This window comes from Balaenoptera musculus, chromosome 12 (genome assembly GCF_009873245.2).
Source record: "Balaenoptera musculus isolate JJ_BM4_2016_0621 chromosome 12, mBalMus1.pri.v3, whole genome shotgun sequence".
In the NCBI taxonomy this organism is placed as follows: Eukaryota; Metazoa; Chordata; class Mammalia; order Artiodactyla; family Balaenopteridae; genus Balaenoptera; species Balaenoptera musculus.
The window spans coordinates 33,954,822-33,974,697 of record NC_045796.1 but is presented as its reverse complement, the minus strand read 5'-3'; the positions used below and the strand labels follow the sequence as shown (position 1 = coordinate 33,974,697).

Sequence of the window (19,876 nt, the reverse complement as noted above, 5' to 3'; positions counted from 1 at the left end):
AAACCCTCAAACCTGTGTGCCACATGGGAATGGGGTCAGTTTTATTCTCCCTCTCTGTGCTAGAATTCTTCAACAAGTCAAGCAAATGGTATTCCCACAGGAAAGAAAGTATAGCCTTAACTGACAGTGAGCTCACTGGAAAGCAGTATACTGCACAAAAGGAAGATAACTACAAAAGAGAATCAGAAGCCATAAAATTCAGAATATTTGTACACTAAAAACTAAAAAAAATAAGATAGTCTAAAAAAATTATATAAACATAAAATATGTAATCATAATTTTATAATATAAACAATAGAATAAAGTATGTAGAAAATGTACAGTCATAAAAATATGACTAGAAAATAAAAGAACAAAGAAAGAAAAAATAGGAAAAAACAACACAAAATAAGGCACTATATTAAAAGAATAAGCAGGTGTGGAAAAAAGTTACTGTAATTTACTTCTAGAAATAAAAATACATGTAGTCACTGAAATTTAAAATTCAGTGAATGGGTTGAACAAGAGATTAGAAACTGCTGGATAGAGAATCAGAAATACAGAATGGAGGAAATTACTTATAAATTGTCATAGGGAGGTAAAGAAATAAAAATATGAGATGCTAAGTGGCATGGCTGCTAGAATGATTTAAAAAACAACATAAAATTTAGCAGGACTGGCCAAAGAAGAGATTAGATGAAATTGGGGAGAAACAATATTCAAGAAGTAATGAAGGAGTAAAGAATTATGTAGAATTAAAGGAAATTATACATCCTTTGAAGAAGATTAAAAAAAAAAAAAGGCCACCAGCAGGGCTTATAGTAGAAACCCTGCCCACTAGTCAAGACAAAGAGAAAAACATTAAAACTAGAGACAAATATCACATTATTGTGTTTCCCACTAATAGTTCAACTTCACTGAAAAAACTTCTCAGAATATATTTACTTTAGTCAAAGAATTTTGAACCCAGAAGAGTTTCACTGGATTGCAGAATACAAGAATCAGTCTATAAAAAGCAGTAGCATTTCTATACACTAGTGATAACCAATTAGGAAATGTAATAAAAATATTTAGAATAGTAACAAAACTATGTGGTGCTTAGAAATAAATGTTCTCAAGTACAGGTATTTTTTAAGAGATTATTGAAGACCATAAAGTAATATTTAAAATGGGGAGATAGCTGCTAATATCAAGTGCTGGTGAAAATCTGGAGAAATGGAAATGCTGTTATTAGGATGAGTTAGTACCACTACTTAGGAGGCCAATATGGTATTATCTAGTATCATTAAAGATATTAAAAACCTGTCAGCCAGCAACTCAATATCTAGATGTTTACCCCAAAAGAATCTTATATAACATGTATAAAGGGGCATATAAAAGCATGTAAAAGATGTTCAACATAGACCTACTTGTTACAATGAAAATTAGGAAAAATCTAAATATCCCTAAAGAAGAAAAATAAATTATAATATATTCATGTAATCTGGTATAAGAAACAACTCGAGTGAGTGAAATAGGTCTTATGTGTAAGAACACTGATAAATTTCAGGTGAAGTGAAGGGAAAAAATGCCATTATGTTATCATTTAGGTAAAGTTGTAAAACATAAAACATTCTATGAGCACACAAATGTAAATTTTAAAAATTTAAATACATTGATATGATGTGTACTAATTTCAGAATAATAGTTAACTCTAGAGAAAGAGGGAAAGGAATAGGATAGAAGTGCAGTGAGAGAAGTGAGATTCAAATGTGCTTAAGTTTTATTTCTTTAAAAATATAGCTGAAGCACACTTGGGAAAATATTCATATTTTTTACCTCTAGGTTGTGGGTAGTGGATAATTATATATTATATGTACTTTTCTAATGCTTTAAAATAATTCCAGATTTAAACTTTCTCTAATTGAAGGGAAAAAAAGGATTTCCTGATTTAAAAAGAGGTAAACAAAATTTCTCAATACACTGTCAAATACTATTACCTCTACACATAAGATTTTCTGTTATATCCTTCTTCTGATAATGATATTACTGAGCACCCCATCCTAATTATATTTCAAAATATGAAAACAATGCAACACAAAAATATTTACTAATTGTTATGCATTATTAAAATTTTAAAAATTCTTCTCTCTTCTGGTAAATTACAAGAGATAAGACAATCTCAGATATATGACAAATCAAGTAAATGTAAATGCTGTTCTGACTCTTGGTATTTGTTCATTTTAAGTACTACATGCTAAAAATTGGCTCTTTTGAAGTTTGGTATCATATTATGTATCCAAGGTCAGTTGGATTGCAGGCTCTGATAAATAATAGAAATAGACCTTGATCTAGGTAGGAACATGTGCTTTTATTTTTATCAAAGTCATAATGGAAAGATAAATAGTGAAGTAAAAGACTAGAAATCAAAATCTGCATTTTCATCTTGTTTTGCTTTGGGTTTTTTATTGCACTTTACATTAAGTTCTTACTGACGCACAAAATGATGTGATCCGACCTTGGTTTACCTCGCCAGAATATTCTTGAGCTTCAGCCGCTGTCTTCCAGCCTTGCTTAAATTTCTTGAGTCATCAACCTCTGTCTAACTCTGGAATTTTACAGATTCTATTCAGACTGCTGGGAAAACCTCACTCTGACCTTTCCCTTAGCTTACCTAGGCATTTTTCAAGGCTCAGTTCCACTTCTCAGCAAAGCTATCCTTTATCCCCCGGTATAAATCATTCTCCTGCCATAGTCACTTGTCACCTTTTTCTTTTCCTTTATGATCTTTTCACAATTTGCAATCCATTTAATGTCTATTGCACCTCTGTGATGACATCAAGTCTGTATATTTTCTTCGTCATTGAAGAATAAGAAGATAACACAGTGGCTCATACATAAAAAAGAAGGAAAGGAGAAAAACTAAAAAAAGTGTGAAGCTTTGACAATTGCTTAAACTCTCTGATTCATATTTCTTAATTCATAAAATGATATTAAATCTTTCTTGCCCAACTCTCAATAGGTGTAATTATAACATTGAAGCCCTGTGCAAATATAAAGTATAATCATAAATACCTGCTGGATTAATTTTTTGATTATTTATATTGTTTTTTACAAGTAGAGATAAGTTTCCATTCTTTTCCCCAATGGGATTTTTATGGTGTGTGCTAATATTTTTATTAGTTTAAGTTTCCCTCCTCTTTTCCGTTTATGTACAGGAATGATTACCTCATTAACCTGTTAGGCTTGAACCCAGGGCATTTTTACAAGAGGCATTTGATTTATATATTTGATCCCAAATCTAAATTACAGATGTAAAATTTTTAGCATAAAAGGTACATGCCAGAATTTGTCTCTTGCAACAGTTACAGTTCAAAAATATTGTTTTTTCTAATATTAAAAGTTAAGGTTGTAAAAAGTGAGAACTAAATTTTCATTTATTTTCTTCTCTCTCTCTTTCTAACCCACCAAGTATTTATTATTTAGCCTTGGAACAATATATGTAAAGAGTAAACACACAAGAAATAATGCTAATTATCTAATTATCCTTCTTTTGTTAACTTCTTTTAACACTAGGGTGCATTAGAATGAAGGCCATAAAAGGAAAATCTGTAATTGACTACAAACACCCCAATAAACAAGCATGACTGCAAATTTTCTGAAGCAATTATCACAGAAAGTAACTTAAATGTCACTGGAGATATTCCTGGTAACTTTGTCAATAGAATTCACAGTTGGCTAACAATCACAGATAAACATGTACTGTTGAAGTTGTTCCTAATTTATAAGAAGGTGGCTTCATGAGAAAGAATACAGGGAAACTATTGTGACTATATTTCTCAAGAGAGAAACTGTGCTAAGGAAACTATAGCAAAAAGAAAATTGATGTCAACCCAACAGTATCTCACTTCAAGAAAAAAGAACCTAGTCAGATTTTTCTAATTCAACTTTGTTTTTAGGAAAAAAAAAAAAAAGTACTAAAGACAAAAAGGACAGTTATTACATATATTTTTTGTAGGATAGGCCACAAAATATCTAATTAGATACTCAGCTAAATATGTTCAACAGAAATATGTATATAAAGCCATATTTCTCTCTAACGGGATGAAAATTTGTTCTTGAGGGGCAAAAATATCATATCCATTTTATGTATAAGGCAAACATATTAACACAGTGCATCAGCACATGCAGTATATCTGTAGAATTAAAATTTCATGGTGGGGATGATTATGAAAAAAATGACTAAAGAGGCTCCTTAGGGATAAGATAATAAAAACTAGGTTGAGAACCACTGGTCTGAAGTGACACTTTTTATTATCACAATACGTAAGAGAATAAAAATATTTATTATGTGGATTAATATTTGACAATGAAAAAATAATTAACTCTCATTAGTTCCTGTTTAATTTTTGTTAATATAACCAACTGGAATAATGGTTTAGAAATGAAAAAAACTAGAATATTTGTTTTTAGGAAAATATGGTCATGTAAGGGAAAGTTAATCTCTAGAGTGGAAGTCTGAGCATTCTGGAAATTAAGTCTGGAGCATTCTGGAAATTACCTATTTTATAGGTTTAGGTATAAAAATAACCATTAAATTTGCAAATTAGAAAGAATCACTATTGAACTCTAAATAAAATATTAAAATAAATTTACTGGATTGACAAGAGCTACCCATTTGAAATGCTGAGAGAGAGAGTAGATTAGACCCCATTTTGTTTAGATAAACAGTTAAAACGACTTTTAAAATTTGTATTAAATTACATGTTAACAATTCTTTTTAAAGTTGATCAGTACAAAGAAGTGATAGAATAATAGCTAAAGGAGAGAGAAGTCTCATAATGACTAAAATAGTATTTGGGCTAGAAGTCACAGACTCTCACAATCATTATTAGGTGTTCAGGATCAATTGTTTTCACATCCGTGCTTTAGCGAATGAGTTGGATGGTGACACATTATAAGGTATTTGCCTTTGAAGATCTTAGTAATATAAGTGGCAAGAAAAGAACAAAAACGATGGTTTTACTGTTTGGATTGATTGATTGATTTAAAAGACCTACAATAGACATTCTTACATCTGTGAACATTATAATTAAAGAGAACAGTGCTGCAGTAGCCTATTTTACTCCTATCATGCAAACCTTGGGATACACCTTTTTCTTTCAGCCTTATGGCTTTTCTGTCTTATTCTTCCTTCAGGGGGTTGGAGGACTTTGGTCATAAATCCAGTGTCAGATCCAGAGCATGTACTCAATACTCCTCTTAGGGCAGTAACTCCCTTGTGCCTTATATTATACTTATTTGTCCACGTTCTTACTTCCTTTGCTATAATTGTCTTGAGGGCATTTTTTATATTCCCTCTGGCATTTCATATAATGCCTTATATGTAGTAGCTCAGTTATGATTTGATGAATGAATAATAACAGAGAATAAAGAAACAGTGAAAGTGATATACAGAGCATTTATTAATAATTTGATATTGATAGCAAAGGAAATTAAAATGCTTAACGAACTTACCCATAAAGCAGACGGTTCATTCTCAAGCTGAAAATAAATTAGGAATACCATAAGGGGTTGCTTCATGGATGACAGTTGTTGATGAGTCATAAAGAAGTTTTGAAAAAGCAGTTATGCACCTGGGAACCCATAAAAAGAATTGGAACCCAAGCTTCCAAGATCACATGTATTAGCAAACTACTAGAAAGTGGGGAACCTCTGTCTCTATGAAGGTGCAATAAAAGTCCTGGAACACCATGCTTCTGTGTTTGAATTGTGCTACTCTAAAAATCTAAAATTTATTAAATATCAAACTGTAATGTCCTGTAGTAATCACTGTTTTAAAACTAGTATCTTTTTAAAGAAAACTCTGGAGACACAATCCTTAAATAAGAAATTACTTAGATATATACTCTCTCAAGGGAGATTAGAAAACTAAAAAGGAAGTAGAACTTGATATAACTAATTCATTCTATACATGTCCAGAAAGCAGAGTGCTAGGGAGCTAAACAGATGTTCTCCCTGATTCTTCATTTTCCTACCAGCTTCAAGAGGCTCTTTAACCAGTCCATAAGGACACACATATAAGTAGGTACTATATCCACCATATTTACTATTTAGTGTTGGCTTAATATTCAATTGTAGTAGAGCTAGAGAAAAATCAGAACCAAGAACTTCTCAATTAAATGAATCTAGCTCAATCTGATTAGGAGCTAGAGAAAGTATGAAATAAAGAAAAAGTATGGTATAGACTCAGTACTGAAAAAGTAGAAGTCTAGAATCTTAAAGTGGTGGCTTCAAGCTGGGGTGCTACGCAATATTATATAAGGGGATGCTATAATATTATATAAGATATATAAGGATGGGATGCTTTACAATATTATATAATTTAGATATTTTTTAATATTTTAGATATATTTAGATATATATATTTTATATATTTTATACAAGCAATTATCAACTCATAAATTTGCAAAATATTTTAGATCCTGCTACAGGTCCTCAAGCTAATCCTATACTCAATTCACTTCAAGCCTCTTCACAAGCAATTATCAACTCATAAATTTGCCATACAATATTATAAAATATATATACTTTATAATATTGCTTTATGGATGTTATCTTTTTTTTAATATTTTCCAACTTTGCTTTTTTTTTTAATTTTTAAAATTTATTTATTTATTTATGGCTGTGTTGGGTCTTCATTTCTGTGCAAGGGCTTTCTCTAGTTGCGGCAAGCGGGGGCCACTCTTCATCACGGTGCACAGGCCTCTCACTATCACGGCCTCTCTTGTTGGGAGCACAGGCTCTAGACGCGCAGGCTCAGTAGTTGTGGCTCACGGGCCTAGTTGCTCCGCGGCATGTGGGGTCTTCCCAGACCAGAGCTTGAACCCGTGTCCCCTGCATTAGCAGGCAGATTCTCAACCACTGCGCCACCAGGGAAGCCCCTGGGTAAGTTATCGTATATAAGATATATATATATATATATCTTATATAAGATATATAAGGATGCTTAAATATTATATAAGATATTATAAAATATCTAAAATATTTTGCAAATTTATGAGTTGATCATTGCTTGTGAAGAGGGTTGAAGTGAATTGAGTATAGGATTAACTTGAGGACCTGTAGCAGGATCTAAAATATTTTGCCTCAAAGATTTGTCACAATAAACAAAGTAAAACTACCAGTTGGCTAACCTGTTTTTATAGGTGTAGACATCCTATTATCTTTACCATGGTGTGTTGGGGGACCCAAAACAACACTCATTTTCAGTGATTCACTAGAAGGATTCAGGACTCTGAAAAGCTGTTATACTTGTGGTTTATTAAAGTGAGAAGGATACAGATTAAAATCAGCAAGACAAAAGGTGCATAGGGAAGCATCAAGGAGAGACCAAGCACAAACTTCCAGTCATCCTCTCCCAGTAAAATCATACAAAGAGTGGTTAATTCTCCCAGCGACAGCATGTAACAACACATATGAGGTATTACCAACCAGGAGAACTCACCCAAGTCTTGGTGTCCAGGGTTTTTATTGGGGGTCAATTAAGTAGATATGGAGTCCTCATATAACTGGCCTTATTTACTCAGTCTCCAGTATCCCCAGAAGTCAAACTGATACAACAAGGCCAGGGTCCCAGGTAAACAAAACTAGGCATTCACCATAAATCACATCATTAGCATAAAATATCTGGTGTGACTCCTGGTTTCAGGTATACAAAGACATTCTTAGGACTTCCCTGGTGGTGCAGTGGTTAAGAATCCACCTGCCAACAGGAATAAAGACACAGATGTAGAGAATGAACTTGAGGACATGGGGAGGGGGAAGGGTAAGCTGGGATGAAGTGAGAGAGTGGCATGGACATATATACACTACCAAATGTAAAATAGATAGCTAGTGGGAAGCAGCCGCATAGCACAGGGAGATCAGCTCAGTGCTTTGTGACCGCCTAGAGGGGTGGGATAGGGAGGGGGTGGGAGGGAGACACAAGAGGGAGGAGATATGGGGATATATGTATATGTATAGCTGATTCACTTTGTTATAAAGCAGAAACTAACACACCATTGTAAAGCAATTATACTCCAATAAAGATGTTGAAAAAAAAAAAAAAAGAATCTGCCTGCCAATGCAGGGGACACGGGTTTGAGCCCTGGGCCGGGAAGATCCCACATGCCGCGGAGCAACTAAGCCCGTGCGCCACAACTACTGAAGCCCGTGGGCCTAGAGGTCGTACTCCGCAACAAGAAAAGCCACCACAATGAGAAGCCTGCACAATGCAACCAAGAGTAGCCCCTGCTCACTGCAACTAGAGAAAGCCCGTGAGCAGCAACGAAGACCCAAAACAGCCAAATAAATAAATGAATAAATAAATAAGTTTATTTAAAAAAAAAAAAAAGGACACTCTTAGCTGGCAAGATATTCTAAGAGTTTATAAATTATCTCCCAGGAGCTATTCAAGGGACAGTCTTTTCAATTTAGAAAGTGCAGGGTTTGAGTACTCCAAGCCCATTGAATTAATCCTTCACTGCACCAATATGGTATTGAAAGATTTCTTTGTTCCAGTGTCTCACATTTCATGGACATTTTACTTGCTATGGCCAACTTAGGTGCCTCAAGTATAGTTCTGTTGGTTTATCTCCTGCTGAATAACTTTTAATGACTTTTCACCACTTCCTGTGAGACAAGACCCATATCTCTTAGGGTAGCCTTAAAGGTTTATTACATGAAGTCAGGGGCCCTGGAACCCAAGTACCAAATTAAGTTCCTAGCATATAAGAAATATTCGATACATTTTTTTACAGAGTAAATACTGAATGAATCTTCTAAGCTTTGAATTATTTCTTATTCCTAATATCTTTACTAACATAGGCCTCTATTCTGTCCCCTCTAACAGGTTGAATTTTTAAACCATGCTCCAAAGTTTAAGTCAAATTCCACTCCTGTCATAAATCCTCCTCAAGCCTTCATAGCAGAAACTAACCCCTCCTCCTCTGTGTTGCCAAAATTTAATTTATTTCTGAGATGCCTTTTTCATATTCCACCTTGCCTTAAGGTTGATTGTAAATGTATCTTTTTACCCAACTCTAGATGCTGGCTTGTAAAAACAGAGACCTTGACTCACCCATCTTTATAGTCCCTAGAATGTCTACCCTAATGTGATGCTGTGGTTTATTAAATTAAATTGAATATTGCTATTATTTAATCATTACTTTTCAAGGTCATATTGCCAGGCGAAAATGTAGGTACAGAAAATGTAACTAATGTCTGAAAGTTTCTAATTGTTGAACTCAGTCTGAATCTCAGAAAAGTGGTATTCCAAGCTTTCAAATTAGAGTAAATGAAAGTAGATTAGACCAACCACATAAGAACACAGTGTACAGAACAGCTGTACTGTGTCTTCAACAGGATAAGCTAAATTATAATTATAGATATGTTTCATCTTTCCTGCCTGTGTACTCTTCTGAAGATGCTCTCAACTTCAGGGTTTTGGGGATTTATTTGTCACCTTAGGTCTGAAATTAGTTTGATTAGTTTTGTTGACATCTACCATCTCAAAAAATCTGAAATTTACCTTAGAAACAAAAACTAGCAAGAATATCAGTGCAGTCATTAAATCTGTGTACATATTGGGAAGCTAAAGTTTGACACATGAAACGGGCCTAGAGATAGCTCTTTGTGTAGGCTCCCGGCAATGTAGAAATGGTTGAGGTGGTAAATAGCTCATAGAAATTGAGCCCAAAAGTTACTTTCAAATAAATTATTCTCTTGGATACAAGGAGAACTTCTTTGTTTATTTTTTATAAATTTGTCTATTTTTCTCTCTATTGTTCTTCCCTCTTCTGTCTTTCCCCCATGTTCTCAGATTTTATTATCCTATCTTCTGACCAATCTCGCTTTATTCGAAAATGTTTTTATGAAACATCTACTAGGTGAAAAATATGACCACCGAGAGACTTATTTACACTTAATAAAGTTTTATTAAGCTAGTGCTCAGTGTTGTACCAGGAACATTGCCATTTTCTGGTACTATAGAGGTAAGTAAGACAGGGTTCTACCTCTGAACGGATTATGGCATGTAGCTGGAGAGAATAATCTTAGAAGATACAGCAGTACATTTTTGTGGTTAGAATAGAGCAATGCGTAAAGGGCATTGGGAACACATTTGAGAGAGAAGTTAGTTCTCTAAGGAAAAGGAAAGCTTCAGAATTGAAGTAATAAGGGAATTCAAGGAAGAGGGAAAATGTGGAGCAAATTCATGTGTGGGGAATATTGAGAATCTGTTTCCTGGAAAACAGGGAACTTTCATTGAGAAGACATTTGTCAAGATTAACCATTCTTTAAATTGAGAGATTACACCCTTCCCAGTTTTTCATCATATAGTCAGCTTTCCCTGGCTTGAATCCCACCTATAAACAAATAATTTTTCAGTGTACTGGGCCTAGGATTAATGAAACCAATCTGGAGAGCAGTCACTGAATGAGAATTATTTTTTCCCATAATGTTACTATATGATTAACTGGCTATACCAACGTGTTAAAGGAAACACTGAAAATTAACTGGGGAAAATTTTCCTCCCTTCCTACTGGATCTCATCAGGGAAATAGTATAACTATCTGCCCCAGTTTCTCTACTTGTCAGATTCTTATGCTTGCTTCAAATATATGTATTTTTAATATGTGGTGTGAGAAGTATTTTACCATCTGTATAATTTCATTGTTCTATTCTACATCCATGTATTAGCTTAATGTCTTTTATTTTTATCATATATCATGTGTTCCTAAGAGGAAGTACTTCAACAACATAGAACGGTAAATAGTAAACCAAATGTCTAACTTATTGCTGTATTTATCATGACATTTACTCCATACCCTTGACAGAGATGAAGATCAAATTGTAACTTACTGCAATAGACTAGAATCCAAATTATTTCCCATCAGTGTGGTTAGGACAGCATATAACTTAATAAGAAGCTTTTGAGAAGATTTTTTTAAATTATCATTATACTTTAAACAAGGCTAAGAGGTAAAATGAAGAATAGAAAGCTTACATTTTGCTTAAACAGAAATAGAGACAATGCTCCATTTTGAAGGGCACCTCTGTTGCTAACTCACCTCTCTATTTATAGGAAAATGTCGAAGGAGGAGACTGTAGTCGCTGCAAATTCGGCTTCTTCAATTTGCAAGAGGATAATCATAAAGGTTGTGATGAGTGTTTCTGTTCAGGGGTTTCAGACAGATGTCAGAGCTCCTACTGGACCTATGGCAATGTAAGCAACAGCCTTTGAATCCTATGTGCTGCTCCACGGGGCTTCTTGCTATTGTTGTTGTTTTCCTTCTATAAGAAATTAAGTTTTTTTCTTGTAGTGAGCTTCTACTTAAACTTATCATGAAGAAGTGATGGAATTTTCTTTCAAATGCTAGTTGTGCCTCTTTGACCAAAGGCTTTAAGATTTTATTTGTACCGATGTGTAGACTGGAACCTCTTAGAATAAGCCAACACTAGCCTTTCCGGTGTCCATGATCATTATGTGAAGCAGTAACGGAATTAATGTTGCTTTAGCCTCAAGGGCAGGTGATTCAACAGAGAAAACATCAGATTGTGCTATGAAGGATTATGTACTTCACTCACCAGTATTTTTGGTATACCCATTAATAAAAACTCCTTTAATAACTATATACATGGTACATATTACCCACCAGCCTTTAGTTGTGATTTGATGTTGCCAGGGCCCTTTCTTCGTTAAAAGGAGACACTGAATTTGAACAATACCTTCATTCTTAATTGATTTGAAAAAGTTCAAATTATTACCTGTTTAGTAGTTACTGGGATATTCTTCCTCTACCATAAACATAAACATGTTTCCCTTCCCACCTTCATTGTTCATCATACTCCCATTGCCTTTTCAACCCTTCACAGACAGCGATTGTCTCCTTATAAAAGAGGACCTTTGGGAATTTCAAATAGCCTATGTGGCAGCACTTAGGAGTACACAGTAACAGGAAACAGGCTGGGGAAAGAAAGAGAAACCTACAGAGTGAATGCGAAACTATACCATATAGGGCTGAGTTTACTGAGAAGTTGAGTTCTTAGCCTTGGAGAGTCACTGGAGGATTTTAGCAGGAGACTGTTATGATTAGGGTTGGGTTTTACAAAGATCACTATTTTAATAAAACTGTCTTCCAAACACTACTCTTGCCTTTCAACTTCAGTCAGCTAACTAATCCTTAACACAACTATGAAAATTTTCTCTGCCTGTATTGCTTTTAAAGTCTGAAACATTATGAGTAGTTTCTGATTGTACTCTCATACCTAAATTTGAACCTATATATACTTTATCAAATGCATAGCTTTTGGAGCAGATTATATAGAACCAACAACACGTGAACATCTGGTCTAACTTCTTTCTTTTGTTTGTAGAGTCACACCTCACCCTCTAGACTGTTCCATTAATGTACTAAAGTTTTATGGTTAGCAGAAGAACAGAGGTAGAACTCAGCCTTGTTCTTCAGAAACTAGGTCCATTGATATTTCCATTTCAGTAGGTCTTCTGGAAAGAACTTTCTCTGAATCTCACTGGGCTGTCTTAGAATGTCTGATGATGATGTTGGAAAGGGAAGAGAAGGAAGTAATATGTATCTTGCAGTGTGGCTATCCCATAAGCTTTTACTTAATCTCTCTTTCTTTGACCAGGGCAGTCCCAGCAATTCCACAGCTTTGGGAGATGCAGAATCAAATGACCTCTACATGAAGAAATTTTAAAAATATTTCATCCACATATTATCACCATTACCATTCTGCTCCCCATCACCTACAACACCAAGCAGCTCACACACATCTAGTGGGCCCCTGGTAGCCACAGACCCCAGTATCCAATGTTTTGTCCTGACGAGGTTGGATGGTTTTGAATTGTAGCTGTGTGCCCACCCATGGCTGGAGTATAAACATGGAAAAGCAAATCATCATGTATTCCCTAATTCCTCCTTAAAGGCTCCTTCCTTCTCTGGGCCAAGGATCTAGGCTAGGAGTTCCTACAACACTTCCAACCTCATGGGAAGGAATAGGTACAGTATTGTGAGCTGGTAGATTCAAATGCCCTTGAGCCTCAAAGTTTAAATTTAAATATGTGAAAAGGAAGGAAATATTAAATGAAAAGCTACCTTTCATATCTTTTTTCTTCCTCTGCTTTACAAACACATACGTAACACCTTTTGAAATAATTTTTTCTATAAGAAACAGGAAATTACTAGTGGAGTGAAAAACATGAAAATCAAAGTTCAACTATTTGATAATTTATATAACATTACGTGTGATTTTGAATGAGTTTCTGTTTTTAAGAAAGAAGTATTTGTAATCATGATTTTAAAAAAGCACATTGGATCAATAAAAGCAGGTTACTATATCGTACCATCCAAACTCTTAGAAACGTCAAGCAAAAAAATAATTGGTACCTAAAGTTGAGAACATCTGATAAGTTTAATGATATTCACAACTCTCATATTTTTCTAAACTTTCATAGTTTTTGCATCTTTAATTTTCAGAAAATGAACACTACAGGAATATGAAAGAGAAAAGAAGTGGGTGGGTTTTTTTTTTTTTCCTAAGTAACGATGGTTGTGTGTTTTCTTTAAGATACAAGACATGAGTGGCTGGTATCTGACTGACATCTCTGGCCACATTCGAGTGACTCCGCAGCAGGATGACTTAGATCCACATCAGCAGATCAGCATCAGCAGCGTGGAGGCCCGACGAGCTCTGCCCCAGAGCTACTACTGGAGCGCGCCAGCTCTGTATCTGGGAAACAAAGTAAGTCCAGATAGTGCTTGCTTCTTGCTACTTTGCTTCAACTGATCAATAAGAATAATAGGTTTTATTTAGTCTTTCTTTAAAGAAAGATAAAATCAAATATATACTGTATTGAATTGCTGGAAACAGCTGAATCAGATTAAGTTGGACATTTCTGCCCTGCCCGGTGGGTCACAGCATCCCTACTTCACAACTCTACGTAGTTGCTGTTCTGTGTCAACATTTTGAATCTACAAATAAATTAATGAAACCTCTAAGATATATTTTTTCAAAACAAATTATAGATATTGGAAGAGACGGTGTTATGTTTACCTGAAATAGCTGTTTTTCTAGAGTTGTCGATGGTGCAATACTTTTACTGATGTTTTTCTCATCCGTTTCTATTTCATTTCAAAACTGATATTCAAGAGAGCTACTTTTTCTACCTTGTCTGAATGTTAACTGGAAATGAAATTTATTACACAACTAATTTAATGCTTGCCATGAAGCTTATATAAACACCATATTTCCTGGAGCTCAGGAAGAGAACTACCCTAAGAGAAGTGCCAGACTGAAAGCACATGTTTGTTTCCAAGCCCACTCACACACATATAAAAACACACACAGATAAACAAATGTAGCAATCTCAGAAATGCAGGTGCTTTCCCCCCCACCCCCCGCCTGTTGTGGATTAACTTTATCTAGATAGGTTCCTTGGCTTTTATCATTTTATTTTATTTTATTTTGCTTAACAATTTGTTGGAAACAAAATTTGATATAGTAATTGTAAGTGGGAATATTTGCTTGGTCTGTGGAACTTAATACCTTTTCAGCTAATAGTTACGTCACCTAATCACACCAGAAATTGTGAGAGTTCAAGAAAAATTCGTTTGCAAATTGATGCTATTTAAGCCTAGTTTTCACCTATAAGAATATAGCATTACTTTTGAAGAAATCTTCATTGATTAAATATATAAAAATTTATTAATAGTGGCGTGTGAGTATTGAGATAGAAAACCTTACTAGTTCATATGAATGGGAACTAGTGGTTTTAGCTGACTGAAAACATTTTAATTCATGGCCTGTTTCTTATCTTTACAAGCTTCTGAATACCATTATGAAAAATGTGTAAATGAATAAAACACATTTTCATTGAATATGTATTTTTAAAGAGACAGTGTATATTGCATAAAATTTTCTATCTGTAGTAAAATCCAATTAAACTTATACTTCAAAGCCCTTTCCAACAAGAAGTCCTTCTATCCTATTCTATTTAGGAACTTCCTGAATCCCCGACAAGAATAAAATAGCACATATGACTTGAATGTCTATAGCTTAAAATTGCCAAAAAAAATAAATACATACATAAACTGTCTTTTTTCTAACTGCTCTAAGGAGTTTAGAGAAGAGCCATTGGATGAGTTTCAGAGGTCTTACTTTTCTTACAATGGGGAAATTTACTTACAGATAGTTTTTAAATAGAATATTCTTTACCATATTTTCCATCATTTCTTCTTTGGTCATATGCTTTTTCTTTCTGTTGGCTGAAAATCAAACTGACAGAAGGAAAGCAAGCAAATGCGATATTAAATAGCATCAGAGCAAAGGATTTGGACATCCTGTTCGTAGTTGTTGGTTCCCAAAGATAACTTCGCTTATCCTGGCTGAACTGCTTCTTATATCCACCCACAATGAAGTACTTCATGTCCCCCACAGATCATTTTCACATCAAAAAGCTGTGCTTGCCTGTGCTTCAGTTTCCATTCAGTGAACAAAATAATCGTAACAGGGTGTGCAAATTGTTTGAATATGGAAGACATTTTTTAATGTAATGTGAAATCCCTCTGTGGTTTACGGTCAGATATCTCAGTATGAATGAAACAATTTGCCTTAATAACTGAACCATATAAATTTTTGATACTACAATAATACTGCCAGCTCTCACAGATTACCACAGTACATCTTAACTGTCATGTCATATCACATAAATTACAGTCATGATGACATGCTTAGCTTGGTTGATTTAATATCTTGCTAAGGAAATGGAAAATTGTAAGGCCTTGTTTGTAAATCCAGTAAAGCCACTTTTCTAAATAGTTGAGGCTAAGTTCTTTACCAGTAATTGCTGTAGGAATCAGAGCCATTGCCAGAATCTGACAGAAATAGTATATCAAGAAACTAGTATATCTGCTTAGATACTGAATTTCGTTTACATCCATGACCAGGGGGCTGTGGGTACATAATCCCTCCTCTGCCTTTTTATTGTTAATTCCTAAGTCAAAAAATGTATATATTTATGAGACGCTATTAGCTTTTCCTAAATATTTATATAACCAATTTTCAAACATTTTCCAAGTTACTTGGTTATAAGTCCACTTATAACAGAAGGGAGATGTGTTGTACATATTGTTATAGTGAAGGTGCCACATGCCAGTCTTCCTTTTTTTTGGTAACCTAACCCCAAATAATAAAACTACTCTCACTTGGGATACACTTTGCTAACATAGAAACCTGCCTGATCATAATTAAACTGAAGAGCACTAGCCAATTTAGCAAAGGAATACTTTTCACCTTAAGAAACATTTTTATTGACTACAGTTCCTCTTTGGACTAATGAGGAGTACATAAGTGAATGTAGTTATGTATGTGGATAGTGGATGAGGCCTAGAAAAAGGTAGCACATTTTTATACTACCCATTTAAAAATTTTCCATAATCTTTTTGTCAATGGCAAGTTTTTGTGCCCAACACACAGTGGAGCCAAACAAACCAAAACATCAGAGTTTGGAGCTGAGAAAGGTTTATTGCAGGGCCAAGCAAGGAGAATGGGGTGGCTCATGCTTAAAAGACCCAAAATCCTGGAAGTGATTTTAAAGGCAAAGTGATGGAGGGGAGTTGCCTGGTGTGTGATCAGCCTGTGCACAGTTCTCTGATTGGTTGATGGCGAGATAACAGGGCAGTGTCACAGGGCTTAACATTATCAGTCTTCAGGTTCAATAGGTCTGGGGGCTATGTGCTTATGGTCATTAAGTAGTTAACTTCTTCCATTTGGTGGGGGTTTTAGCATCTGTAAAACAACTCAGGAAATGTGCATCAGATACAGTTATCTAGGTGCTTCAGGGAGGAACTAAAGATTCTGTGACTGTCATATGGCTGATTTATTGTTTAAATTCTTACCAATTCTCCTGGCCCAGCTGCTATTTTTGTCACTACATGTTCACATCCTTTCAATCATTAATTCTTGAGCCAGGCTTTTGTGACTCAGGGGAGGCCTGGGAGACTACAGGTTTTCTACAAACAAGAGGCCAGCAGAGGACATGGGAAGGGGTCTGTCCCGAGAAGGCCCCAGAGGGTCTTGCTGGGTTACAGTCTCAACTATGAGTTAGTTCCTCAACAGCAATCTTGAAAATGTCTTTTTTCTCATATGTGAGTGAGTATTTAGCACAATTGTCACAATCGAGTGTTAATTTCCTGCCCCCCTCCATTCTAGATATTCAAAGAGAATTAAGTCAGGCACACACAGGGCTCTACTAGGCAGCAGCTTATTTTCAAAATGCTTGGCCCATGTTAATGCTTGGTTTTAGGGCAGTTGTTTAAGCATGAAACTAGGCAGGAATGGAAAGAGCTAGAGGACAAAGAGTCCTGCTGATTTGCTACAGGCTACAGCTATTGAGAAACAGTTTGGGTATTTCAGAGTTGGAATAATTTACTGCTTTAGTAAACTAAATGCTATTGGAACATTGAAATGGTCATTTACTTAAGGTTACCCTAGTGGTCTGAAATAGATAGTGCAGCTTCCAAAAGCAATTCTCTTCCCATCCGTAAAGTTCCCTGAGAATCTGGCTTGGCCTATCTACTGTTCCCACATTACCATTAAGGTTTGAAAATCTCTCTCTGAGTGTTATTAAATTAATCTTGTGTGATTGGGTTTTTACAAAAAAATGCTTATTTTCTACAACATTATACTATCTTTTTCTGTTTCTAGCTTAGAGAAACTTTTAAATTGTTTCATGTAGTTGCCAAGAATACCTATAGTTTAGCTTAAGATGCACATTATGAGTCTGCTGACAAAATAACATCTGGTTCTAAAAGTAATCTCTGGTATTTCTTTGCTGTGTTTGCTTGACTTTCAGTTCTACCCCTCAGATCCCTAATTAAAGCTGTGGATTTGAAGGAGATTGATGTTTGAGATTTACAGGACAGGATAGTCCTTGTTACATAAAAGGAACTTCACAAATATTTTGTGATCAACGCTACATTTTTAACAGCAACAGAATAGTTTTCATTAGATTGCTCAGAAATGACTCTTGAGTTGGGATTTAAGTTAGAATTGAAAGATGATTTCAATCTTGGTTAAAAATAACTAAAAACTTACTAATAAGCATGATCCACTCTCCTTTTATTAGCATAATTTGTATTTCTGACTTCTTTGTTCCACATTCCTCAAAATTATTCAGAAGTAAAGGTCAAACTCTCTCCCTCATCCTTAATATCCTCCAATTTAAGTCTTAGATTAAATGGATTAATTAAGAAAGTATTATGTATGTGGTGAATGGTAGGGCCATAAAAGTAAATAGGATAAATCAACTGTGATTGAATTTTTATTCCATAAATGAGATCATATAAAAAATGATTTGGTGATGGAGTAGTACTAGAAGAAGATCTGTTGTCCAGAATAAACCAAATGAATTGTTAGGGGCAAATGAGGAAACATATTTATTAAAAAGCAAACAAAAGAACTCAAGAACTCATTTATTGCCCATAGTTCTGGTAATGTCTACTATGCAAAATTAGCCCACCTATGAGGACTCAAAGTCAAATTTCTAGAATAATGAAAATTAATAAAACTGACTCAAGCGGAAAAATGTGAAAAGTGATATGAATATTCAAGCAATTGAACCAGTAGCCAAAAAGTTCTTCCCATAAAGAAAACAAGTAGTTTGTTTACTTCTGTTTATTTTGTTCAATCACATTTCAAACCTTAAAAATTTTTTTCAATCTTACAAGGTTTCCAGAGAACAGAACAGTTAGGACTACTCCTCAAGCAATTTTATGTGCCTTAGTATGCTGGATATCAGGGAGGTATGAAAAAGGAAACCCCTGTCCAAACTCATTCATGAAAATAGATGCAAACATCCTAACCAAAGCATGAACAATCAGAATCCATAATGAATAAAAATGGTAAAACTAAATTGGCCAGGTTACTTTTATCATAGGAGTTCAATGTTGGTTTAATATCAAAAAATCAGTGTAAGTAATTGACAATATTGACTGATTAAAGGAGAGGGAAAAAATATTTCGATAGAGGTAGAAAAAGAAATAGTTAAAATTAAATAATGATTCATGATGTTTTAAAAAATTTGCAAACTAGGATTGGAAAGGCACTTCTTCATCTGATGAAGAGTATCTACACAAAAATGAATAGCATCTATGTTGAAAGAATTCTTTAAGATCGCAAACAATTTTCACTCTGACCACTTTTATTTAATATTGTACTAGAAGATTTGGACAGTGCAGTAAGATAAAAATTAAAAGATACAGAGATCAAAAAGGAAGAAATAATAATTTTCTATTCTAGACTTTGTTGTAAAGATTACTGCTTTGATATGATCACTTAAGTGCCTCAATTCTATAAGCTAAAAATGGTTGTCATGCTTAATTAATCACAAGGATTCCAGTAGCACTCTTATCTTACCAGGTAGTTTCAGGAAATTCTGTTATTGTCAGCAGGGCATATGGGGGAAGCATAAAGCTTACATTTATATTACTGTCTTCTCGTCACTTCCAACAGTAGTAGTTGAGTAAAGCAGACACTCTCTCACCTTACTTTTTCTGAAGCTCTCCCTCTGTTACCTAGGTCGGAGATTCTAAGTAGTTAAAATTCAACATTTGCCACATGGAAAAAGGAGCTATGTGATAAGATCCCAATCTGAAATGTGATGAATTATTGAACAGATAGTTTGTTGGGTGATTGAAAATTACCTGTGAAAGAGTGCTTATCTCCTTGAGTCACGTCGAAAGCTGACGGAATTGAGCCAATTAGACTGACTGTCTCTTCAATGAGTTGTGGCCTCTCGATGGTAATAGCTTATTATGATGATAAATGAACCCATCTCTTCAACTGAAGCCTGAGTACA

At 34.7% G+C, this 19,876-nt stretch overlaps 1 protein-coding gene across 7 annotated transcripts in view; it reads left to right on the top strand.

The window, feature by feature from the left end:
* Nucleotides 1-19,876, top strand: part of LAMA2 (laminin subunit alpha 2) — a 603,913-nt gene that overhangs the window by 298,843 nt on the left and 285,194 nt on the right. For all 7 annotated transcript variants that reach the window (XM_036871358.1, XM_036871360.1, XM_036871357.1 and 4 more), the window contains exons 11-12: nucleotides 11,084-11,224; nucleotides 13,588-13,761. In XM_036871358.1, the coding sequence (XP_036727253.1) occupies nucleotides 11,084-11,224; nucleotides 13,588-13,761 (315 nt within the window). The remainder of the gene's footprint in view (nucleotides 1-11,083; nucleotides 11,225-13,587; nucleotides 13,762-19,876) is intronic.